General features: G+C 43.1%; 1 protein-coding gene across 1 annotated transcript; it reads left to right on the top strand.

Annotated features, from left to right (window-relative positions):
* The first annotated feature begins 1816 nt into the window (after positions 1-1816).
* Positions 1817-15788, top strand: CD40LG (CD40 ligand). The gene is made up of 5 exons (XM_049872948.1): positions 1817-2165; positions 4184-4315; positions 9285-9342; positions 11671-11733; positions 14636-15788. Exons 1-5 carry the CDS (start codon positions 2010-2012, stop codon positions 15010-15012), a joined length of 786 nt encoding a protein of 261 aa, XP_049728905.1. The 5' UTR covers positions 1817-2009; the 3' UTR covers positions 15013-15788.
* Positions 15789-26984: the final 11196 nt, after the last annotated feature.

Genomic DNA, 26984 nt, shown 5'->3' with positions numbered 1-26984 from the left:
CAAACGACATATTGCACTGGGCCAATCTGCTGCAAGAAAGCTCTTTAAAGTGTTAAAAAGCAAAGACATCACTTTGAGTACTAAGGTGTGCTTGACACAAACCACGGTATTTTCAATTGTCTCATATGCATGTGAAGGCTGGACAATGAATAAGGAAGACCGAAGAAGAATTGATGCCTTTGAATTATTGTGTTGATGAAGAATATTGAATATACCATAGACTGCCAGAAGAGTGAACAAATCTGTTTTGGAAGAAGTACAGCCAGAATGCTCCTTAGAAGCAAGGATGGAGAGACAGTTTCACGTATTTTGGACATGTTATCAGGAGGGACCCATCCCTGGAGGACATCATGCTTGGTAAAGTAGAGGGTCATTGAAAGAGAGGAAGACCCTCAACAAGATGGACTGACACAGTGGCTGCAACGCTGGGCTCAAGCATAGCAACGATTGTGAGAATGATGCAGGACCAGGCAGTGTCTCATTCTATTGTACACAGGGTTGCTATGAGTCGGAATCGACTCGAGGACACCTAACAACAACAACAATAATTTGGCAGATGAAGTGAGAAGCTACACAGATCTGGGCCCAGGACAGGATGCTGGGGCGTGGGAGGAGAAGAAAGTGGGTGCTAACTATACAGACAACATGCCTCTCGGAGCCGCCTGTTACGTTTCATATTTGTCTCTCAAAACAATTTTATAGGAATCACCAAAGCAATCTTATCATGTTTTCTAAACCAGGTTGTGGTGTGGGGTAGGGATTTCCACAATTGCTTTTATTTTGAAGGCAATCTGATAAGACAAAGCAGAAGCTACTGAGAAATGTGTAATTCTACACACCTCGATCGATCATTTCGTAGCTTGGACTTGGAGTGTTTTTGATGTTGTTATTGCTTGTTTTTTACTGGTGTGTAAGGAGTTGGCAATTGTTTAGAAAACTCATGTCTCATGCTAAACAAATTCCACAGAATTCAGGATGAGATTTGTGTTTGCCTATTGCTTTATACTTTTCAAAGCTCTTTCATACTCATCTTTATTCAGTCCTCACAAGAACCTATGGGAAAGGCAAGGCAGGTGCCATTGTCCCAGTTGGACCTGAGGAAAGTGAGGCCTAGAAAGGTGAAGCTATTTGCCCAAGGTCCATAGCAATTTATCAGTAGAGTGAGGACTAGACTCCAGGTCTCTTAACTGCAACCTGTTTCCCCCATTCTGAGCCTTTGCACTGGCATCATAAACTATCTGATGAATTGAAACTGAGCTAATCCATGCTAATATTCCCACTGCCTCCTCAATCCCAGAGTTTTGGCCTGATTTCCCTCAAGACCATACTTCTCTTGGCCTTTGAGAAAATTTGTTTTTCTTGAATTATTTTTCCAGCTTAAAATTCAGTAGTCATCAGCCCTTCTTTCTGCTCTATACCATATAGACACGACCTGAAAAGCTGCCAGGGTTTCATTGGACTGAAAGATTAAAGAAATAAAATCTTAAATTTGTCACCTGAGGGAAGCAATTAGTGGCACAGCAGTCATAAAATCAATCCAAACTTTTGTCGACATTTATTTCTTTCCCCGTATACCAGGTTCCCGCTTTATATTAGTAAGATTGAAATTTAAATAAGTCTGTTGCTGGTGGATTAATTTGTCACTTTCCTTGAAACTGGCGAACCCCTAAAAAGTTAGACAGAGATAGGAAAATACTGCCATTGTCTGTTGAGAAGTCTATGACATTCAAGGCAAGAATGAATATATGGAAGAAGAAACTTGTTTCTTCTTTACTAACAAAAGGAAAGCCTGGAAGTGAATGATATGGGTATAATTGAGAAAAAAAAAAACCTTTACGTAACTTTTTTTGCCGGGAGAGAAGACTACGCAGCACATTTTCCAGGAAGTGTGGGCTGCAACGATTGTGTGCTCTTAACTAATCCTGAGTAAGGTGGCCACTTTGACAGTCTTCTCATGCTGCCTCTGCCACCTTCTCAACCAGAAGGTACCATTTCAACTCTAACAAAGCATGATCGAAACTTATAGCCAACCTTCTCCCCGGTCTGTGACTACTGGACCTCCCGTCAGTATGAAAATTTTTATGTATTTACTTACTATTTTTCTTATCACCCAGATGATTGGGTCAGCACTTTTTGCTGTGTATCTTCACAGAAGGTTGGACAAGGTAAGATGAGCCACAAGTCTTTATTAACTGTATTTGGGGCTTTTATTGATTTGCAGTTGGTTGGTTTCAGTTCTATCCAAATGATGGACAATGGTAGAAACTCAAATAGATGGTCTTATGGCATAATATTTGCTATCTTGTCAGCAGCAGTCCATATTCTTGTCTTTGGTTAAGGGCTTGGACTCTGGGGGCAGACTGCATGGGTTCAAATCTTATCTCTGTTCCTACCAGGTCTGTGATCCTGGGCAGTTATGTTATATTTCTATGCCCCAGTTTCCACATCTGAGAAACAGGGACAACAATGGTACCCACCTTATAGATTAGTTTAGCCATACAAAGAATGTAGAACAATGCCTGCATATAGCAAGTATTACATAGGCGTTAGCTATAATTATTTGCTAAAATTTTGCTCAAAAAGGAAATGAATTTTTTTTAGAAAAACATTTTTTTTTTACTTCCAATTAGGGAAGGAGAGCATCAATTTGATCTGAAATTTCCTAACACTTCAGATTAGCATCGACTTGGATAAGTCCTAGAATTTGCAGTCTTTTAGTAAAAGTGGCTTCCTCTGTATAATTCTCCAAATGCCGCTTGGAGTTGCAAGCTACTCAGTTGACCTCCAAGATGTTTTAGATTATTAAATGGCTGGACTTAAGGAACGAAAGAGTAGAGTAGTTTAGCAGGTTGTTTTTCATTCTTAGAAAAGATAGCCTTTAGGATTTGTCCTGTTCCCATGTGTTTGTCCACTTCCATTGAGGGGCATTATTGGTTGTGTTGACAAAACATAAAGTCATGGGTGAACAGGAGACATCTGGCCAGTTATCAGCTGTTCTAAGAACTCTGGATGTGGGCACTGTGGGTGGGCAGCATCAGGATAACTGCATTTTCTCAGTGTTCTGCACTGGGGTACAGATCTAGAAATAAGGCCGGGAGGTTTTCTATCAGGATAAGGGGAGGCAGGGAGGGTTGAGGCAACTCACTGAGTTGCTCAGATTTTAGGTTTCACTGCTGAGAAAAGAGGGGTTCTGGGTCTGGTTGTTTGTTTTTGGCCTGGTGGTCTCTGCCAGTCAATGTCTGGACATCAGCATAGCCTCTGAAGGGAATATATTGATCAGAGTAGGCAAATTCACCATAGCATTTAAGTCTGGTCTTAGTGAGAATGAAAGCCACTGGTTAACTGCATCTTGTTTTGAATCTAAAAATCTAACATTAAAACAAAAAAATGATACAGAATTAGTTGATTATACAACTGAATTCCATACATCTGATTGTTCTAAGACATTGGAAAATAAAATATCTTGTTAACTTTGGAGCCCTGGTGGCTCAGTGGTTAAGAGTTCAGCTGCTAAGCAAAAGGTTGGCAGTTTGAATCCGCCAGGCGCTCCTTGGAAATTCTATAGGGTAGTTCTACTCTGTCCTGTAGGGTTACTATGAGTTGGAATTGACTTGAAGGCAATGGTTTTTTTGTCTTTTCATTAGCTTTTGGGATAATAGATGATTTCTTTGAAATATGCAAACATTTTCTATACGTACTAAAAGTAGAAAGAGAGAAATGTAATTAGAACTTAATTGACACACGTTGCAAATTAACTTCTTTTTACTAAGCACTGCATCACACACACTAAAATGAAGTGGGCAAATTAGCTCAGCAGAAAAGTATTGTATAGCCTGTGTATATAATGATCAGTCACTCCTGGAGCACTGGGGATATGACAATTATAGAATATTGCTACTACAGTGCACTGAAAACATATATAACATGTTGGGATGCAATTTTATTAGAATAACTGTGATTTCTACCTTGAGTTTCAGGTAATATGACGTTTTAATTTCTGGTTTTTGTAGATTTTTTAAAGCTGCAAATAACAAATAACAATTATCCAGTATGATATGTTGTTATTTCCCATTCATAGCCCCCAAGTTCCCCTATGCTGTAGAAGTGAACGCAGAGGCAGACACCATTAGCCGCATTCTCCTTCTGAATTACATTTCTCATGTCCCTGTTATTTCACAAATAGATAGAAGATGAAAGGAATCTCCATGAAGATTTTGTGTTCATGAAAATGATACAGAGATGCGCCAAAGGAGAGGGGTCCTTATCCTTGCTGAACTGTGAGCAAATTAAAAACCAGTTCGGAGGTTTTGTCAAGGTAAGGAGCTCAGTTGTTGGTACAAGTGTAGTTGAAAAGTTCTACTGCATTTGCTAGGTTGGGAAACTGAAATCCGACCATGTAACAGTTTAAACATTTGTAATATGTGTGTGTGTGTGTATCGAAAAGAAAGAAAGAAAGCCAAAATGCTATGTTAAAAGTGGAAAGGAAAGTTGGAAGTAGGCACATTTCTACTTGATAAGAACAAAAAGTCTCTCTGGGGAAAAGACACAGACTCTCACGGGTACCGTTCACACACAGGCACACACTCATACACACAGCTGCCTCTGGGCAAAATTACGAAGTACACCCAGCTTGTTTTTTGTATTTCTTTTTCTCACCATTCAAACCTCTATGTCTTTGCACTGTGGACCCATGGTCTGGTCTCCAATTCCCAGGGAAGCGATAACCACCGGAGTAGTAGGGACTCCTAAAGACTGATAAACTTCAACATACTAAGAAATGCTTCTCTGATGATGGAATTTCAGGCGCCATGAAAGTGAAATTTTTTTCCTTTTATCGTGGGGAGGGGTGCAGGGAATGGGTGGTGGACCTTCGCAGTTCTGTTCAGATCAGACCCTACATGATACCCCTTGCTCATGAAGCCAGTCCCCTCTAGGGCCAACCATGACTTGAAGCAGAGCAGGTTCAAAGCCTTCTAGCCCAACAGACTGGTACCCAGCACAAAGTCACTGCGGTGGTTGTGACCCATAATGGGTACCGAAAACAAGAATTTTACAGAAACTTTTCTGAGAATGGAAACCCTGGTGGCATAGTGACTAAGTGCTACGGCTGCTAACCAAGAGGTCGGCAGTTCGAATTCGCAGGGCGCTCCTTGGAAACTATGGAGCAGTTCTACTCTGTCCTGTAGGGTCGCTATGAGTCGGAATCGACTCGACAGCAGTGGGTTTTTGGGTGGGCTTTTGGAGGATGCACCTCCAACATTCATTACCTCATCACAGACGTGGGGTCTAGGACCTCTTTCTCCTGAGGCAGAACTTCAAGAATTCTTTTTGCCCTTTTCTCTCTCAGAGCTGAATCAAATACCCTTGGCCCTCAGCTCCTTTTGGGGTCATGTCTAGGAGGTAGTACTCCATGTTGAAGACAGCTCTTTGCCAGGTGGGTGGGTATCTGGCTAAACCAACAGGAGTTAGTCCTCACATGTAGACAATATGTAATTTAAGCCAGGAGTGCAGGGCTATAGATCTTAGTCCTGAGCTCATTCCTATCTTCCTGTACTGTAGCGGATGTGTAATCTAACCCAGTAGTGAAGATTCTAAGAGGTTAGTCCTGAGTCACCTCCAGGGATCAGAATGCAGCTCAAATATGCTGCTGGTTCTCAAGGTTTTTTTTTTTTTTAATTTTTATTGTGCTTTAAGTGAAAGTTTACAAATCAAGTCAGTCTCTCATAGAAAAACTTATATACACCTTACTATATACTCCTAGTTGCTCTCCTTCTAATGTGACAGCACACTCCTTCCTTCTACTCTCTATTTTCGTGTCCATTCAGCCAGCCTCTGTCCCCCTCTGCCCTCTCATCTCCTTCTCAGGTTCTTTTAATCTAGGTTGTTGTTGAAGACTTCTAACCCATTATTTGCAAGGCCTGGCTGCCTGGCATTGGGAAAGATTTGAGTTTCTCTGGTTCTTTGAGGATTCTGGCCAGTACGACAGAGTATTGAGAGGCATTGTACATTTAAATGTGAATAAAAAAATTGTCAAACGAACAGTTAATAACCCAAATAACATATTGAATGTGGGTGGCTGTGTGAACTTGGGCAAATGACTTCACCACTCTGGGCCTCAGTTTTCTTATTTATGAAATGAGAGGGTTGAGATTCTCTGTGAGGGCACTGCCAGCTCTGACATTCTGTAATTATGTGACCAGACTTCAGTTCCCTCCAATGGCAGTGAGAGCAGTTGTTGGGTTTTTTTCCTCTCTTTCTTGGAAACCCTGGTGGTGCAGTGGTTAAGAGCTATGGCTGCTAACCAAAAAGGTCAGCAGTTCGAATCCACCAGGCACTCCTTAGAAACCCTATGGGGCAGTTCTACTCAGTCCTACAGGGTTGCTATGAGTCGGAATCAACTCAATAGCAACAGGTTTGGTTTTTTGATTTTCTCTCTTTCTCACTGAGAGTTTGACAGTTGAACTGAGAATTCTTCATGTCTTGATTTTATGTCGGTGATGTAAAACTTCCAGAATCAGCTACCCAGGACTAGAAAAAGGAAAGCAGCTGGGTTGGCCTCCCTGCTTAGGCTTGTATGAAAAAAGTGACAGCTCCAAAGTTTCATATTCTACAAGGGTAGACCTTCTTAGACAATTCAGCCTGGGCCTGGGTGATCTCCTCCTTCCATGTGGCGGAGGAGGCCCCTTGTCTCTACTGTAGCAGGTGTGGAACCTCAGTCAATGCCATCTGTGCCCATGATAGGCACAATGGTTAAATACAAAGTCGTCCAGCTACCCAGTCCTCCCATAATCACTGATTCCCTTTCCATTGTCCATTCCCCGACATTGCTCCTTATATGATAGTTTGGACTTTATTTATTTGTTTGTTTGTTTTACCCAACAGGACAATTACAGGACAACCTCAGGCTGGATTTTTTTTTTTTTTTAGCTAATGGTAGCAAGGGTTCTAACCTAAAATTTAAAATTTGGGGCTTCTAATCATAGGGCTTGAAGGCAATCTTAGAAATCATCAAATTCAATTTTCAGTCCAGAACTTCAGTCCTCTCCCCTCTGTCCCTACACAGGGGTCATCCCATCTCTGTTTGAACACCTCTAATGACAAGAAATTCACAACCTCTTGAGGCAGGGAGCATCAAACTCTCAGTCTGGGGGGAAGATGGGACTCAGGGATTATGTTAGGGGAAGTGGAAACAGCGTTTTGCGTAGTACAATTTCACACCAAGATTCACTACCCACCCGCCCACCTATCACAATGACCAGTTCTGTGATTACCTGTCCACCAATGCCTGCGATCCCCTTGATAGATAGGGTCAAAGCATTTCCTTTTCGAGCGAAAGGTAAACATGTCTGTAGCCGCCACATAGAATTCCGGCTAATAGAGATATCACAAATCCCAGATTTTCTGAGGCCATCTTTTAAAAATCTTTCAGTTGAGGTGGTGAGTGAAGTAAGAAAAAAAAAAAAGGCCCTGGGGAGTGTGGCTGAGGGAAAGTTCACAGAAGGCAAAGCTGGGCACATAAAAGGCAACTTTGCTGACTTCACGTTTTCGTCTAGGCTGGCCCTGACATAAACGCACCCACCTAGCCTAAAAGTATCTCAACCTCGATCATCACACTCCATTTTTCAAAAATACACGAAATAGTCATTTGTTTACTTATCTCGCAAACATTTTCCTGTTGCCGCTTTTTCAGAGTGCAGCGCTTCAACTCAAATGGAAAGTTGAGACTCTGCGGCCCATGTGAGCGTTTCGAGGCGCAAGCTCCCCTTTGGGCTCTTGCCTTACACCCTGCCATCTGGCAACTGAGCTGAGCCTACAACAATACATTCAAGAGAAACAACAGAAGTTCCTTTTAGGGGAGGAGTGAAAAGGAAGGGGCCTGAGGACAATTGATTCCAGTAATGGGAAGGAGCACAAGGACTTTGATTATGTGAACACGTGAAAATACTACTGTCTTCCTCCTTTCGGTTCCGAGTATAGCATGATGGAAGAGTCGAGCTTAGCCTATGAATGTGATCTAGTAGATTCTATCCTTGGCTTCAGCCTCAGACTCTTTGGGTGACCTCATTCTCCAGTGTCTCCAGTTGCTGTCAAGTTGACTCCGACTCATGGTGACCCCAGGTGTGTCAGAGTAGAGCTGTGACCCACAGGGTTTTCAGTGGCTGAGTTTTCAGAAGTAGATCACCAAGCCTTTCTCCCGAGTCACCTCTGGGTGGACTCGAACCTCCAACTCTTTGGTTAGCAGCTAAGTGCATTAACTGTTTTCACCACCTCATACCAGTCATTTAAGCCCTCCAGGCCTTTGATTCAGTGTCTTTAAAATGGCAGCAATAGCCTTCATTACCTTCTAACCTGTGTCGACGGCAGTCCCTGTTAGCGTCTTTAAGTACCTCCAGCCTTCCTTCAGGAAACCCTGCGGGTGTAGCGGTTAAAAGCTACGGCTAACCAAAAAGTTGGCAGTTCGAATCCACCAGGTGCTCCTAGGAAACCTATGGGGAAGTTCTACTCTGTCCTATGGGGTTGACATGAGTCGGAATTGACTCGACTCCGCGGCAACGGGTTTGTTTTTCTTGGTTTTTTAGCCTTCCTTCAGCTGATAAGTGAGAAGAAAGCCCTTAAGAAATGTTGCATTCCTTTGAACATTAGCAGCATTGGGGGATGACCTGTGTTTCCTAAATGCTGATTATTCTAAATAAATGCAGGCCATTCAGGGCAACCAGCAACAAGAGAATCTCTTCAGTTCATTAAAAGGGACAAGAAACATAACAAAAGTCTGAAGGTCTTTTCATAGTCTTGGATTTCTCTCCCAAGGTCAAACTTACTATTACCTTGTCCGAAGTGACTTCGGGCCCATTTTATCCTAACAGATACAACACAATGCTTTATGTTTAACAACATTCCGTATACCAGTTCCCACAGCAGAAGCATTCCCCCACTGGGTATTATTTGTCAATACCTCACAAAGCAGGAAGGTTGGGGTCACAGAAGGGGTCAGTATCACAGTCTCTGGTCTGGAAAAAGCTCTGGGATGGAGATAATAAGGCCTGGATTCTGCTTCCGGACTCACCCCTGGGCTTTCTGGGCTGCCAGTTCATCTGTCAGAGCAGTGGGCTTCCAATCACTATGATAAAATTAATGACAGGATCTGAGTCTCTATGATAATCTTCACCAGAAACAGGCAACAGGGTAATGACAGATGCCAAATGAAGAATAGGTCTCCAACCCCACAGCGGAGCCCCTGCCCAAATGACCTTTCGTAAATTTTTTTTTAATGATTCTTATTTTAGGATATAATGCGAAATGAAGAGGCGAAGAAGAAAGAAAAAACTTTTGAAATGCAAAAAGGTAGGTTGCTATTTACTGATCTCTGTGAATACTTACAAACAGAAAGGAAGCTTGATGTTGTTGTTAGATGCCCTTGAGTTGGTTCCAACTCATAGTGACCCCAAGTGCAACAAAACTAAACACTGCCAGGTCCTGCACCACCCTCACAGTTACTCTGAGGAGGCAGCTCTTCCCCAGTCATATTTTGAGGGCCTTCCAACCTGAGGGGCTCATCTTCTGGCTCTACATCAGATAGTGTTCCGCTGCTGTTCATAAGGTTTTCACCGGCTAATTTTTTCAGAAGTAGACCTCCAGGTCCTTCTGCCTAGTATGTCTTAGTCTGGAAGCCCTGCTGAAACCTGACCACCATGGCTGACCCTGCTGGTATTGGAAATACTGGTAGCATAACTTGCAGCATCACAGCAATATGTAAGCCACCACAGTATGACAATCTGACAGACAAAAGGAAGCTTAGGTTGATTATGTTGTACAACTCAGTGTTGAATCTGGAGACTTTTAGCTCTGGAAAGAAAACAGGAACTCAATGGCCAAATTGACACCTTCTCTGGTCCTTGTGGTTTGGAAAGGCTTCATGTATACCTATTTATGAGGAAGGCTCTGCTCCTTTAATGCTGACAATACCAAGTGCAAAGAAATCTCTTTATTTTTAATACCTTAATCAAAACAACCATAGAGCCTGGAATCACCTAAGGAGGATAAGATGACAAGAAAGCCATCATTTGGTAGCAGGGGCATTCATTACTCGATGATAAGTTTCTCACAAGGAACAGTAGCCAGGTGGAGCCTCTGGGGTCAAGGAACAATTTTTATGACAATGTTCTTGACCCTCTTCTTGAAATCATAGAATCCCAAACATCTCAGGGTGGGAAGGGACCTGGACAGTTCTCAAATCCAGTACCATCCCCAGAGCACGAGCCTCCTTCCCAACAGCACTAACTGCCTGGCCTCTGATTGAACATGTCTGAGGATGAGACACTTCTACCCCATAAGGCAGCCTGGTCCATCGATGGAGAGCTCTAATAATGGTAGTAAGATTACTATACTGCTCAAGAGAAGTCTTTCCTTCTCTTGAACCAAAATGTGCCTGCCTGTTATCTCCACTTGCTGGACCTAGTTCTGCTCTTTGGGCCCATATCAAAAAAGTATCAGTCCTCTCCTACACAGCAGCTGTCCAGGTATTTAAGACAGCAGTCATAGGCCCCGGAGCCTTTTCTTCCCCAGGCTAAACATGCCCAATACCTTCCACTGTTCCTCCTATGACCCTTCCTCTCCTAATTGTCTCCTTTTTTGGACACACTAACTTTTCCCTCTTCCCCTTAGAATGTAGTGCCCTAAACCAAACACAATAATTCCTGAAGTAGCCTTAGCAGCAGAGTATGGAGAAGGTGGAGTGGTGGTCAAGGGGATGTTGGTAGAGAGACTTTTGTAACAGAGTCTGTGAACATGATGCCATGACTCATGTAAATTTAACACATGCACACAGAGATACATACAGAGCTAAAGATATGGCTTCTGAGGCAAAGAGAGCACTCAGAGCCTGTCTGAAGTATTGGCTTGGATGCTACAGGGTCCTCTGATTTCCATGAAGGTTTGCCTTTAAAATGACTGACTTCAAGACATGTTGAGTGGTAACATGCTGTCTGTTAATTACGGTGAAATTTGAAGGAAGAGTTCATGTGGAGTCTGCCTTACAGTCCTCAATAAAATGATAAACTTAACCAAACTGGTAATTTAGGTTATATAAATTGACTCAACATTTATAGGGTACCTACAAAGTGCCCAGTACCAGGCTCATAACTGGAAAAAAAAAAAAAGGAAACCCATAAGTCTCTGCCCTTTGAAAGCTGGCACATCTAATTAAGGAGCAAGGCTTTTCTACATGAAAAACAATTAGAGATGGATAGGATAGTTTGACCAGTTGCTTGCCTGAATCAGGCACCAGAAATATCTTACTAGCTCAGTGTGTAGACATGACCTTGGGGCCCACTAAGACTCCCAATATACAGGAGTTATTCCTAAAAACCAGATTCACGATATGTTGAATGAAAACCAGTGTTTTTGGGCTTGTGTCAGTCTATGTAAAGTGGAATCCAGTACTGAATAACTATTAAGAGAATGGGATCAATGGAAGCACCCAATTTGATTGTTAAGATTTGTTAGAAATCAACTTTTCCCTCAGTGGGGGGAATTCCAGACTATTTTATTCTCCCTTTCACATAGCCTATTTAAGCACAGTCTCTATTATACAGTCATAAGACTGGACCAAATAGTTCTGTGGACAGTTTTGCATTATTTTGGCCTGAAAGTTTGCTTTTGGTTTCATTTCAGGTGATCAGGAGCCTCAAATTGCAGCCCATGTCATAAGTGATGCCAGTAGTAAAACAGCATCTGGTAAGTAAGTCCCATAGCATTCTCAGCGTCAACTCCCCAAGGGGGAATGCTGGCATGCTGCAGCAATGCAGCTTAGGCTCCTCTCTTCATCTGGGGCCTAATTTACGAACCTACCCATACACCTCACATACGCTCTCCTTTGTCTTCAAAGCAAGCTTAAATGCCCAAATGGGACTTGGAGGGACAAAAGGAGGTGGAAAGCAGTCTCCATGTCCTGATTATGTTCTTGCTCAATGGCTGATTCTATATGATGCATTATTGGGTGGAAGGACTATTATTCCAACAACATGGAAGAAATGGCGGTAGTGACCTCCTGACTGAAAGCATCCCTCCTCCTAACCTTTCTTCATCCGTGTATCAGTGGGTCTGGAGGGGTATCTCCCGCCATCTATCAATCCCTGTATGATTAACCCCAGCCTTCTTGGGGCCAGCCTCAGGGAAATTAAAGGTAAAATCACTCTGCAAAGATCAATAGGTGCCGGGACGTTAGATTTTCCAATGAAGTAACAACAGACGACATACCATGATCTTTCCAGCTCTGAACAATTTTTTTCCATACACGTTCAGCCATCATTCTAGCCCTTAGATCTTTTTTCCCAAATCTGTACCTTGTGATAGTTGGTGCTGGAGAATGTGTTGCATCTGATAAATGGATGGAAACACACACGCTAGCACAAAATCCCCCATCAACATAAAGGCAGTCCGAGAGCATCAGAGTAGTCTTTGAAAAATTCAGCAGAGTGCTCTGGAATGGAGTTCTAAACAGAGAGAGAGAGAACACACGACACCACCCCACCTCACAGGTAGCTTCTCAGTGGGTGGAACACACACAAGGTCATCACGGAATGGACCTAAAAGCACTCGATAGGGAGTTTGGGAACACTGGTGCTCAAGAACCCTGGCCACTACTTGCTGGGTGGCCTCAGGCAAGTCCCTTTACTTACACAGCTGTTTCCTGCTTCGCCTACTTCACGTGGTTGCTCTGAGCACCAAATCAGCTAATGTGGAAGAAAGTTAAACTGTCAAGTGTTATACCAATGTAAGGTGTCACTACTTAGCTTACTTCACTGTGGTTTATACGTCAAAAGAATGGCATGAAGCTCCACATTAATATCAGTTAAGCCCATGACATTTAATAATTCTGTGAAGTACCCCTTGCTCAGAAAAAACACTTATGGGAGTACATGACAGGTGTCCAAGGTGGCCATCCACATGGCACCTTCTCATTTGGATTCGATGACAACAGCAGAGAAACCTCCTGGAAGAATAGCTTTCCGCTAGTCTTTGTCCATCTGTATCTGAATCCTGTTTTCTTGCTTCTGGGTTTATTTCATGGGGCTCAGATTCTCCCAAAAGGCCCATGGTTGATATTGGTCCTAGAATATTTTACAGTCTGACTCACAGTAGGTCTGCAGGGAATCATGTGGGAAGACAATAACATTCCTCTCCCCATCTTCCCATCAACCCCATACTTCTCATTCTTATCTGGTCATACTGTTACAAACTGCACCTTCCTCCCTCAGCCAGGACTAAACTTACTGGACTGAAAGACAGGGCTCCTCCCCCTTTGTTCTCCATCAAATGGTCCAAAAGTGAAAAGTTTGGGGGCTGATTTCTATGTCAAAAACATCACGATGAGGTATCCTTTTTGGAGTGGTCTGGGGACCCCCAAAATGTCAGGCATTTCAAGATGTCTCCTTACTCCTAAAGGATGCCTCTTAGTAGGTAGGATCTTGCACCGTGATAACCTAAGACCACCAAGTGGGAATAAAAAATGGCTCAAGGAAGCATCCACATCAGTACACTTTCACTTCTCCCCACCCCCCACCCCCACCCCTATAGACCTCTGTAGAAGCTGAGATTTGAAATCGGGTGCACACACCACTTTGAACCCACTCACCATCTCAGCTGAGAAAATGGCACACTGTTGGTGGGTACTCGGCTTAGCCACAAGAATACAGGTACTTTCAAGTTGGTGGCGCCTACTACAATGGGAGATCAAAACACACAGTGAAATGACAGGTTTATTTTCATACTTCCTTGCCTAATTTTAGTCCTTGCTGTGGGAGGCAGGTCGGGTTTGCAACAGCATGATCGCTAGGAAGAAATGGGGTCTTTCCTTCTCTCCAGGCTGAGACTGAGCTAGGTGGACTGGCAACTCTTGGACTGTAAAATTCATGGCAAGCAAGGTGTCGATGTTCACATTAGCAAGGGTTTTGTCCAAATAATTTGGCATGTGTAATTTATGGCATAGAATTTTTCAATCATTGGCGCTTTCTTAAATTCAAGGGCAAATTGGCTTAAAGAATCCTTGGTGGTAGCTAGAAATTCACAGGGGCTGTATGCTACTTACTTTAATCTTCACCACAAGTCTCTGAGACAGGCTTAAATATTAGCCCCATGTTGCAGACAAGGAGGAGTCCCTGGGAGACACAAACGGTTAAGCACTTAGCTACTAACCACAGAGTTGGTGGTTCGAATCCACCCAGAGGTACCTCAGAAGAAAGGTCCAGTGATCTACTTCCCAAAAATCAGCCATTGAAAACTCTATGGAGTGTAGGTCTACTCTGAAACACACGGGGTCACCATGAGTCAGAATCGACTTGACAGCAACTGGCTTGTTTTTTCTTGTTTTGTTTTGTTTGGTAAAGATGAGGAACTGAGGCTCAGGGAGGTTTAGTGACTTGCCCAAGCTTGAACGAAGCCTTGAGTGGAACCAAGTTCCATTTGACCCTAAAGCCCATGCTGTTTGTCAGCCATAGTTCCTTCCTAGACTCGGAGGGATAGAAGGGTCCTGACAAATCCCCAGTGCCCAGTACCCCACATGGAACTATATTTTCTGCTAGAATGTAAACCATGTTATGTTTCACCTCACCACAAATTTCTCCCTTCTCCATTACAGTTCTCCAGTGGGCCGAAAAAGGATATTACACCATGAGCACCAAGTTGGTAGAACTCAAATATAAGAAGCAGCTGACCGTTCAAAGACAAGGGCTGTATTATATCTATGCCCAAGTCACCTTCTGTTCCAATCGGGAAGCTTCGGGACAAATGCCATTTATAGCTAGCCTCTGCCTGAGGTCCCCAAGTGAATCTGAAAGAATCTTACTCAGAGCAGCAAATACCCACAGTTCCTCCAAGCCTTGCGGACAACAATCCATCCACTTGGGAGGAGTTTTTGAATTGCAACCAGGTGCTTCGGTATTTGTCAACGTGACTGACCCAAGCCAAGTGAGTCACGGGACTGGCTTCACGTCTTTCGGCCTACTCAAACTCTGAACAGTGGAGCCTCCCCGACTGCGGCTGAGCTGACATGGGCAGTCTTCATAATACAGCAAAGCAGTTAAGACCACCCCCTGTTGAACTGCCTATTTATAACCCTAGGACCCTCCTCAGGGAGAACTATTTATTATATACCCCAAGGCATGTAGGGCTGTAATAAGTGAATTACAGGGCGGGGGAAACTAAAACAGGCCCTGCTCCATGAGCGCTTCTATTCAGAAGCAGAAACCCCACTGACGCAGACATCCAGAGAGTCATAAGAGAAAATCATCATGCACAGAGTGAATGCTGAGCAAACCGCAGATAATTCACCAAGTTTAGTTCTGTTTCTTTCGTGTGCAATGTCTTCCAGTGGATCGTGTATTTAATTGATCAGTGGAGATGTGGAAGGGAAATGAGGAGAAGCCTCCACTCACATTCAATTATGGTTGACTCTGGGACGCTGTGGCCCTGATAGGGAATCAGGTTCTAGAAAGTCCAACACAATGGAGAACTGAAAAACCCTGGTTCCACCATATACCCCGACACTCAGTCTCTCCCTCTCTTTACCACACGTGTGTGTGTGCGCGCACGCACACACGCGCACACACACACACAAGTCAGGCAGTTGCTAATCAGTTATCTAATCTCAACACTGTCCCTATCTCTGCCACTGTAGATGGGGAGGGCAGGGAAAGCAGCTCTGAGCCCTGCCCACTCCTCATCGCGAAGTAACTGTATTTAAAGGAAATCTATTGTATCTATCTGCGGTCTCCATTGTTTCCAGAGTGAACTCGTGATTATCTTGTTATTTATTTTTTGAATAATAAAGATTCTATAACATTACCGTTGTCATTCAGTACCTAAAGCCCTAGGCTGGGGTGGGGGAGGAAGAAGCATTTGGAGGAAATGGTCCAAGCCTTTGTGATAGTTCATAAACTGTTCCCAAGCTTGTTACATCATAAAATATCTTGGCGACAGCAGACTCTCTGGAAGTAGGCTATAATCTTCAGTGGATGATGTTGGAAGCCTATGCAGTGAAAAGCAATCTGGGTCTATTTCCAGCTTACTCTAGAAAGGTTGCAGAAGATTGAAATGAGGTTGTTTTTTCTTGATTAATCACAGGTACATGAGGCTGGAGGAAGGGCCTTAAACGAGAAGCAATAGAGTTTGTTTTAAATAACTGTCTAGGTGGTTCCACCTTAGGCATAAAGAAACGGAGCTGGGAAAATCAGAGGGGAAGTCAACAGAGCCATTCCTGGTCACCTCCAACCAAGGGATTTTTCGCCTAAAGCCCAGAGTGGCTTCTTCATCTTTACTCGTAGAGCACTTTGCTTAAGGCAAATGCCACATATTCATCCAAACAGTATTACTGTAGAAATAAGAGAGAGAAATGAGAAGTGGGCTTAAACTCTTGGCTACTGCCCCTGCCCTACAGCCCTGTAGACAGCCCAGTCCCGTCTTGGCTAAGTGACTCTAAAGACCTGGAAGCATGAACATCCAACACAAGGCTGAAATTGTGCTCAGCAAATTTCCTTGACTGCATACTTTCTCCAATGAGAGAACTTTGGTATGAGCACAGGTGACATTTGTTGATTCAGGGACTCACTGGGGATCTTCCCACAGTGCTATCTTGTCCGCTGGGAGCAAAGATTCTTCTCCACTTTACCCTCTGCATTGGAGGCTTGAAGGAGGTGGTGCAGCATCTGTGGCAGTTGGGAAGGCATTGGTCGTAATGTTCTCACAGGTGTGGGCCTCCCTTAGGAAGACTAGGACCCCAGGCCTAGCTGAAAGGATGGCTTGGTCCAGTTGGGAAAGAGGGAGACAATACCCAGGCCACGACTGTCCCTCCCTCACAGTAGCTGAGTGCTCACTTTGTAACACAGTCATACTTGCCCAACTTGCCTGGGAGGGGCAAGTGGGGGCAGGTGTGGCCAAGAGGCATCGTCCCCTTTAGCAGGGTAATAAGGGAATGTCTAGTCTGGATAAATCTATCATCTTTATATATTCACGCATCCCCCTTTTTTAAATAGTATTTTATCCTGTTTTCGGTGAAAGTTTACACAGCAAATCTGGTTCTCATTTAACAATTACTACACAAATTATTCAGTGACGTTGGTTACATTTTTCACAATAGGTCATTGTTCTCATTAATTCCATTCTGGAGGTTTTGTTTCCAGTAATCTGGTTTCCTTGTCCCCTTACCCTTTCATCTTTGCTTTAGAGTAATTGTTGACCAAAGTTTAGTCTCATATAGATGATTTTTTAAAGGCGTGCAGTAGTCACTGGTAATATTCTTTATTTTATGAGCCAATCTGTTATTTAGCTAAAAGGTGCTCTCGGGGTTGTTTCGGTTCAAGGTTTATGGAGTATCTTGGGGTGATAATCTCAGGGAGTCTCTAGTCTCAGCCGGTCCAGTAAGTCTGACAGGGTCCGTCTATTGTGGTCCTGATCAGAATGGTCAGTAGTGGTAGCTCCGTACCTTTTAGTTCTGGTCTCAGGGTAGATGAGGCCGTGGTTCATGTAGACTGTTAGTCCTGTAGACTAGTTTCTTCTCTGAGTCTTTGGTTTCCTTCTTTCTCTTTTGCTCTGGATGAGAAGAGACCAATAGTTGCATCTTAGACGGCTGCTCGCAAGCCTTTAAGACCCCAGACACTACTCACCAATCTAGGATGTAGAACATAAACTTTATGAACTATATTATAAGCCAATTGACTGGGTTGTCCCACCATCATGCTCCCTTTTGACTCAAACCTTGCTCTTGCATTTCACTCCTCTCCTTCTTCTTTGAGAATCATTATCTTTCAGGTTATTTCTACCTCTAGTAACCATGTTTCTAACAATATATGTTATCAGAGGCAATGCTATAAATACAAAAAACACTCTAAACTCCCTACGCTATCTCCTCCTCCCCTATGGTTTTTACAGTCCTCTAAATGCCACCTCCGATAGCCCAGACCTTTCCCCTAAGCCCCAGCCTCACATTACCAACTGCCCTCAGCCTTTCAGACTGCTTCCTCAGGAGGTCACCTTACCCTTTCTTGGGGTGCCAGGTCTCATCCTTCACCTGTTTCTCTTCCTGTTCTGCATGCTCACCATGGGATGTCTCCCCCTGCGCTCATAGCTTTAACCACCAGCTTCATGCTACCAATGCCACACTTTTAGTCCGGAACTGTTCCCTAGAATTTAGATTAATAAATTCTGATTGTCCATATCTCTAAATGGTGGATGCCTCTCAGGCCCTCCAACCCCACACGTCCAAAGGGAACTCTTGGTCTTGTCCCCCCACACGACTGGATCCACTTTCAGTGGTTTCCATTTCTGTGAGCAGCATCCTCATCCACCCTGCTTCTCAAGCCAGAAACCTGGCTAGACTTCTCACTGTCCTCACCCTCACAGCAGCTCCCAACAGCCTATTCCCATCAACCCTGTTTCTTAAATAGTTCTCAAATCTATCTACTTCTTTCTAACGCTACTGCTACTATCCTAGTCCAAACTATCATCACCTCTCTTCTGGAATACTACAACAGCCTCCTAACCTCCCTGCCTCCACTCTTTGCTCTCTGCCAGCCATTCTCCGTGCACAACCAGAATGAACTTTGAAAAACACAATCATGATTTCACCACTCTCCTGCTTCTTATAGACCTTAGAATAAAGAGGAAAATAACTGAGTTGCTTCATCTCCTGCCAATGCCTCGCTTGGTCTCATAAGTTCTACGTCTCAGTTCCTCTAAGCGAGGCTACAAATGCTCTCCTGCGTTAGGACCTAGGTGTGCTGTTTTCTTGTAACACCCGTTGACTCCCCCCACCGTACCCTGCACTTTAGCTTCACAGCACTTATCATGGTTGAGGTTGTTCTTGCTATGCTGTGAGCTTCTTGAGGACCAAGAACTTGTTCTATTCCCCATGGTAACTCCTGTGCCTGCTACAGGGTCTGGCAGAGAATTGGCACCCTATTTGTTACATGAAGGAATAAGTGAATGAATAAATGAACTGCTTATAATTCAATAGTCTGTGAAATGACTTTGTGTTTTGGTTAAAGGAAAAATTTACCATAGGATAAAGAGCCTCATTATGTAAAACATATTTTATGAATAAAAATGCACTCATGGGGTAGAAGATGACTGAGATTATTCTATAGATAGATGTTTACGATACATTTTATGATAGTTTGCAGAATGGCACATGATGTTTGCTCCAAACCTCATGTAAATTTTTTTCCAACAAATGTTCCAATAAATAGTGGGGACTAGAGTACATTGTAGATCTACTTAAAATATTCTGATCCTAAATTATCCAATGGACTTCTATTTTTGTTTTTATAAACATGTCTCTTCTGCCTTCAGTCTAAGGCAGTATGTGTTGGGTGGGGGGAGAGAAATGCTTGAAATATCCAGTAATTATTTCCAGATAAAGAGAAAATGACAAGTATAAAACATTGCTGTTTCTGTTGTTTGAGAGGAAGCAAATGACTACGAAATGCCAACAGTGTGCTCTAACAAGCTGGCAGGGCAAGGCTCCCTGCTTAAAGAAGAACAACGCGCCCACTCCTGTGCCTCAGGAGGGAACTCATTTTCTGCAGAACTGGGGTATGCCTACAGGCCTGATATCACTGTGTGGGGAGCTGCACTGCCTTAGCCCCTTACTGAAAGCGCTGTGAAGTTCTTTGCGACAGAGAAACATGGAACTAAGAATGATTTTTCACGACATCCTTTGTCTCTATGATCCACATCCCCATTTACAAAAAGAAAACAACAAGAACAGAATAGGCCTTGTAGTGTAGCGATGAAGACTGAAACCAGGCAGACAGAGTCTTAATCAAGACCCCACAACTTTGTAACCTCAGGCAAGTCATTTCACTTCCTCTGGGCCTCAGAGTTCTCATCTGTAAAATGGGGGAAAAAGAATCCTTGCCCTGTAGGTTGTTAGGAGGATTCAGTGACATCATTCGTGGAAGCCCCAGCAAAGTATGCTCTCAGGGGCAGACCATCAGACAGAAAGCACCTACATGGTCTCTATGTGCAAGGCCCTGGCGACAGCTAGTGGTGCAGTGGACAGGAAGACAACTTAAAATGAGACCAAAGAAAATGCACGGTGAGCCCAAGAGGCCTCGCACATGTAGTAGACCAAAGCCACACCCAATGTGAGGCAAAGCGAAAGCAAAAAAAAAGAAAGAAAAGACTAGATTAAATTCTGGAAGGGCATATGCATAACATTAGAGTGAATCTGCTCGTAGCAAAGATCTTTCTTTTGTAGTTTCATTGTCAAAAACAACCATTGGGGTTGCCAAATTTGTCAGTAGACCTGAGCAGTTCTATATTCAGGAAGGTTTCTTAAAAACACTATGATCATTGATTTCCAAGCTAAGAGATATGATCACACAAATTTACCCCGTCCATACCACACTCCTCTGAGCAACTCCAATAGAAAATTCAGCACCTCTCAAGAAAACCAGTAAACATATAGATTTATTTTTTCCCATTCCCCATTACTGGAGTTCCACTGAGTTATCATTCATATTTTTTTTTCGGTTAATGTAATCTCACTTAAAGTCCAATCATTCTTGGTTACAAAATCTACTCCTACTTTCTGTACCTCTCTTGACTGTAAACTTCTTTGGAGTTGAACACGCAATCTTTAACACATCTTAGATTTGATTCACATCTCTTGTACTAGGAGTATAAAGGTTTTTCTTTCATCCATCCACCCACCCATCCAATGCTGATAGAGGTGACAGACTCTGTGCTATGCATTTGGGGACTACAGAGATAATTATGACCCAGTCCCTGCCTTCAAGTAGCTTGCCCCAAACCCATTGCCATCAGCTTTTTTGTTTTTTTAGTGAAGCTATAGGACAGAGTAGAACTGTCCCATAGGGTTTCCAAGGCTGAAATCTTTATGGAAGCCGGTCACCGGGTTTTTCTCCTGCAGAGCAGCTGGTGGGCTCGAACTGCAGGCCTTTCTGTTAGCAGCCGAGCCCTTAACCATGGTGCCACCAGAGCTCCTTAGAACCTTGACTATTGGTACCGCTGGCAGTGGCATATCTAGATTATTGCACCAGCCCTGGATGCCTGGTGCCACTGAGCAGTTTCTATTAACCCCATAAAGCCCAACGTTCTTCCTCAAGCATGGTATGTGTTAATTAAAAGATTAACAAGCTTGACTTCTTTTTTTGAGCTGATATTATGGTAAAGTTATCTAGAAGAGGAGTGTCAGATGTTTGGACAGGGGCTCAAATTCAGTGCTTGCCATAGGCACTATTTTCCATAGATACAACTCTGGCTGTACCAGGTTACTAGAAACTGTTCAGTGGTGCCACGTGCCCAGGGTCAGTGTAATACCTGCCATACCTGTCATGCCCTAGTTACGCCTCTGGCACCAGAGCATGTCTTAGCAATTCTCCCATACAAAGAACAAGGCCTCAATTTATTTGGAACATTTCCTCATTTAACAACTATTTCTTGAGTATGTACTATGCGTTTGACCCTGTACCAGGTCCTGAATTTACATGGATGAGTCAATTTATACTTTCAAGGTACTGAACATTGCTTGTGGAAAAAGACACAGCAAGTAGTAGGCAACTGAATGACTCAGCAAAGATGGCTGTTGGAGTCTGCATCCCTGAAAGGGGTGATTATTTAAAATTAATGTCAAACTTATAAAAGGTTGTAAGATAAGAATGGTACAAATAACATCTGTATATTATTTCTGAATGACTTGGAGGCAATTTGCATACATCGTGGCCTTTACTCCTAAATACTTCAGTGTATGTTTCTTAAGAATAAGAATTTTCTCATTCATAACCACAGTACAGTTATCAGCTTCAGCAAACTTAACATTGATGCTAATCTACCATTTGTCTTCCGGTTGTCAATTGACCCAATAATGTCCTTTATACAATTCTCCCTCCCCATTCCAGTACAGGACCCAATCTAGAATCAGGCATTGCATTTAGTTGTCATGTCTCTTTAGTCTCCTTTGGTCAGGAACATTTCCACGGCTTTTCTTTGTCTTTTATGACATTGACATTTTGGACTAATGTGGTACGACCATCTCTTTTTTTTAAGTAGAACGTTCATTTTGAGTTTGTCTGATGTTTCCTCATGGTTGGACTCAGGTTACACTTTTCTGGCTGAAAAACTACATAAATGATAGGTGTGAGGAACAAAAAAACACAAACCCATTGCCGTCAATTCGGACTCATAGAGACCCTATAGGACAGAGTAAAACTGCCCAATAGGGTTTCCAAGGCCGTAAATCTTTACAGAAGCAGACTGCCACATCTTTCTCCCTCAGTGTGTCTCATGGGTTCGAACCTGACATCTCCATTAGCAGCTGAGCACTTAACCACTGCTCCACCAGGGCTTTGTGTGTGAAGAAAGGTATGCATTTATATACATATGTAAATACACACGCATACTAAGCTTGCCAGATTCAGCAAATGAAAATACAAGACACTCAGTTAAATTTGAATTTCAGGTAAACAATGAAATGTTTTAGTATAACTGCATCTTATGCAATATTTGGAAACCCTGGTGGCGTAGTGGTCAAGTGGCTACAGTTGCTAACCAAAAGGTTAGCAGTTCGAATCCACCAGGTGCTCCTTGGAAACTCTACAGGGTCGCTATGAGTTGGAATTGACTCGATGGCCGTTGCATTTTTTGCTTTATGCAATATTTGGGACATAAAAAAAAAAAAAAACCCATTGCCGTCAATTCGAACTCATAGCGACCCTATAGGACAGAGCAGAACTGCCTCATAGTTTCCAAGGAGCGCCTGGTGGATTCGAACTGCCGATCTTTTGGTTAGCAGCTGTAGCACTTAACCACTACACCAGCAGGGTTTCCATTTGTTGTTTATCTGAAATTTGAATGTTATATTTCACCTGGTAATCCTAATATATACATACCACATACCTATAAATGTACACATGTGCGTGTATAAACACATCTGTTGTTGTTAGATGTTGTTGAGTCAATTCCAACTCATTGTGACTCCGTGTGACAGAGTAGAACTGCCCCATAGGGTTTTCCTGGCTGTAATCTTTATGGAAGTAGATCACCAGGTCTTACTCCCGCAGAACAGCTGGGTGAGTTCGAACCACCAACCTTTCAGTTAGCAGTCGAGCACTTAACCGTTGTGCCACCAGAGCTCCTTGCATAGACACATACATGTATTGTAGAAATCATGAGGTCATATCAACACTTGGGCCCCAAAACAGGGCCGTGGTCATGAGGATGGATACAGCATAGTTAAAAATGGTAAGGCTTGATGACTAGATTTATAAAGAGTTAATGTATAAATTTGGAGCCCTGGTGGTTCAGTGGTTAAGCAGGTGGCTGCTAACTAAAAAGTCCGCAGTTCAAGTCCACCAGGCGCTCCTTGGAAACTCTATGGGGCAGTTCTACTCTGTACTATAGGGTCACTATGAGTCAGAATCAACTCGATGGCAATGGGTTTGGTTTTTGGTTTTTGGTAATGTATAAAGTTTTAAAGCGTTGATGGAAAGGATGGAATGAAGGATAATGCCCATGTTTCTGGCTGGGACAACTGAGTGGCCAGAAGTGCTGTCCACTTGGAATGAGAGATAAGGAGAGGAGTCTAGTTCTGGACATGCTGAGCTTGATGAGTTGGAATCAACTTGATGGCACTGGGTTTGGTTTTTTGGTTTAGGACATCCTAGCTGAGATGTCCAGAAGGCAGTTGCATCCGTGGGGCTGGAGCTCAGAAGAAAGGTCAAAATGGACAAAATATGAGCTTGGGAGTCATCTGTATTTTGGTAGATAAAGTTGTAGGCACAAACAAAATTGTCCAGGAAGAAGCTGTAAAAGGGAAGAGGAAAAGAGTGTTGAGGATCAGCAGTGTTCAGGGGACAGGCAAAGGAGGCAAATCCAGCAAAGGAGACTGAGGAGTGATCAGAAGGTTGAACGAAAGTCAGGGAAGTGTGATATCATAAAAACCAAGGAACTACCATACTATCCAGCAATCCCACTCCTTGGAATATATCCTAGAGAAATAAGAGCCTCTACACGAACAGATATATGCACACCAGTGTTCAGTGCAGCACTGTTTACAATAGCAAAAAGGTGGAAGCAACCAAGGTGCCCATGAATGGATGAATGGATAAATTATTGTATATTCACACAATGGAATACTATGCATCAATAAAGAACAGTGATGAATCTGTGAAACATTTCATAACATGGAGGAACCTGGAAGGCATTATGCTGAGTGAAATTAGTCAGTTGCAAAAGGACAAATATTGCATAAGGCCACTATTACAAGAACTCGAGAAATAGTTTAAACAGAGAAGAAAATATTCTTTGATGGTTACGAAAGGGGGGAGGGAGGGATGATGGGAGAGGGGTACTCACTAATTAGATAGTAGATAAGAACTACCTTAGGTGAAGGGAAAGACAGCACACAATACAGGTGCGGTCAGCACAACTGGACTAAACCAAAAGCAAAGAAGTTTCCTGAATCAACTGAATGCTTCGAAGGCCAGCGTAGCAGGGGCAGGGTTTTGGGGACCATGGTTTCAGGGGACATCTAAGTCAATTGGCATAATAAAATCTATTAAGGAAACATTCTGCATCCCACTTTGGAGAGTGGTGTCTGGGGTCTTAAATGCTAGCAAGCGGCCATGTAAGATGCATCAATTGGTCTCAATCCACCTGGATCAAAGGAGAATGTAGAACACCAAGGACACAAGGTAATTATTAGCCCAAGAGACAGAAAGGGCCACATAAACCAGAGACTACATCAGCCTGAGACCAGAAGAGCTAGATGGTGCCTGGCTACAACACAACAGAGAACCCCTGAGGGAGCAGGAGAGCAGTGGGATGCAGACCCCAAATTCTCATAAGACCAGACTTAATGGCCTGACTGAGACTAGAAGGACCCCGGTGGTCATGGCCCCCAGACCTTCTGTTGCCCCAGGACAGGAACCATTCCCAAAGCCAACTTTTCAGACAGGGATTGGACTGGACAGTGGGTTGGAGAGGGATGCTGGTGAGGAGTGAGCTTCTTGGATCAGGTGGACACTTGAGACTATGTTGGTATCTCCTCCCTGGAGGGGAGATGAGAGGGTAGAGGGCATTAGAAGCTGGCAAAATGAACACAAAAAGACAGAGTGGACGGAGGGAGCGGGTTGTCTCATTAGGGGGAGAGCAATTGGGAATATGTAGCAAGGTGTATATAAGTTTTTGTGTGAGAGACTGACTTGATTTGTAAACTTCCACTTAAAGCACAATAAAAATTAAAAAAAAAAAAACAAGGAAGGAGAGACTTATCAAGAAGGCAAGGGGCCAAATACTGCAGAGACTTCAAGGATAAGTATTGAAAAAAAATGTCCCTTGAATTTGTCCATTAAGAGCTCACTGGAAGCTTCATCAGGGTGGATTGCTGAGGTAGAAGCCTGGTTAGGGACCAAGCACAGAGGAGGGAATGTGGTAGAAAGAACATAGATCCTAGAGGCAGACAGGCCAGGGGTTCCTTCACTTACAAACTCCCAGCTCTCTCACTCACTAACATCTTATTCAATATTTCTGTGCCTCTGTGCATTTGTAAACTGGAACTAACAATAGCACATACCTCATAGGGTTGTTGTGAGGGTTTACATGAGCTTAACCATGTAAACCACTTAGTGCAATTTCTGGCCCATGGGAGGTGGAATGCTCTATTTATTAGCTCAAGGCAGGAAACAGAAACCACTGAAGGTATCTCAGGTAGGAGAAGTGGAAGTCAGGGGGCTGCCACTGGACTATTGGCTTTAAGGTCATCTCACTGTAGTTGTGGTCCAGATATCAGGAAACTTCTGCTGCCATTGCTCCCATCACTGATACAACTACAGTCCGTCACCCACAAAGTTGTGACTTGACACACTGGAACATGGAGTATAGATGCCACAGACACATCTTTGGAACCTGCCTGTCAGCCACCAAGCCCCAGGAAGATAGCTTCTACTTCACTTAAGCCTTTCAAACCTTATTTATGCGCATCTCATTGTCAGAACCAAAATTGTTTCAGAACCCACATTGTATACAGAATTCTAGCTGCAAGACAGTCTGGGAAATAATTTTTTTTTAGCTTTCCAGGGAGGAAAGATAAAAGGGGTAGGAATGGGTGCTGAGTAGCAGTAGATAATATCCAGTTCTTCTATCTTGAGGTAGAGCAAATTTTATCATCCTAACCACTGAACCAGCATTTCAGCTGTGGTCAAAATATAGGATGTCATTGATTGATGAAATCCTACAAAATATAAAGGAAAGGGACAAGACTAAAAACCAAGGATAAACTTGTGTAGGGAAACGGATATATCTTTCTCTAATGTTGGAAGAAAAATGGTGAGAAGGAGTACAGACAGTTTACAGGTTGGAGTCAGAGGTCAAGAGGGGTAAAGAAGTTAAGGAAGATTCTGTCTCATGGTGTCTATTTTCTCTGTAAAGTAGGGAGCAAATGTCATCTGCCTGGCTGACAAAGGTAGAGGCTGACTAAGGGGCCTAAAGACAGTGGACTAGCTAATGAGGGAAATGAGAAAGGAAGCTGACCCAGCACAAGAAATCTCTCTGCACACCGGCTAGTGAAAAAAAGAAACAAAGGACTTATTTTATAAAGCATTGTTATTCTTATTTATTGAAAATGTCCATTTTAAAAGTTTTCAAAATAAAAACAAGTTAGAAAAATTGAGCTTGTGTAAGAAGGGGCATGACAGAAGAGAAACTAAAAGGCTGTTAAGGGCAGCAGTTTAATTACACGGTAACGGGAACCCATTGACAGAGTATTGTAAACAACACAATTATGGAGACACTGCTCTCAGGTTAACATGGCTTCATTTCCTTTATATTATTTTTTAGTGTGTGAGCGCATGACACCACTCCGTACCAAGGGCCTCCCAGCAGGAAGGCGAAGTACCAACGCATGCCTATGTACACATCACTTTCAAAGAAAGACCCGTCACTATTTGAAGCAATCCTATACATTATCAACT

Source organism: Elephas maximus, chromosome X, assembly GCF_024166365.1.
Source record: "Elephas maximus indicus isolate mEleMax1 chromosome X, mEleMax1 primary haplotype, whole genome shotgun sequence".
Taxonomy (NCBI): Eukaryota; Metazoa; Chordata; class Mammalia; order Proboscidea; family Elephantidae; genus Elephas; species Elephas maximus.
Note: the sequence above shows the minus strand (reverse complement) of the source record. Positions and strands in the feature narration are given on the sequence as shown.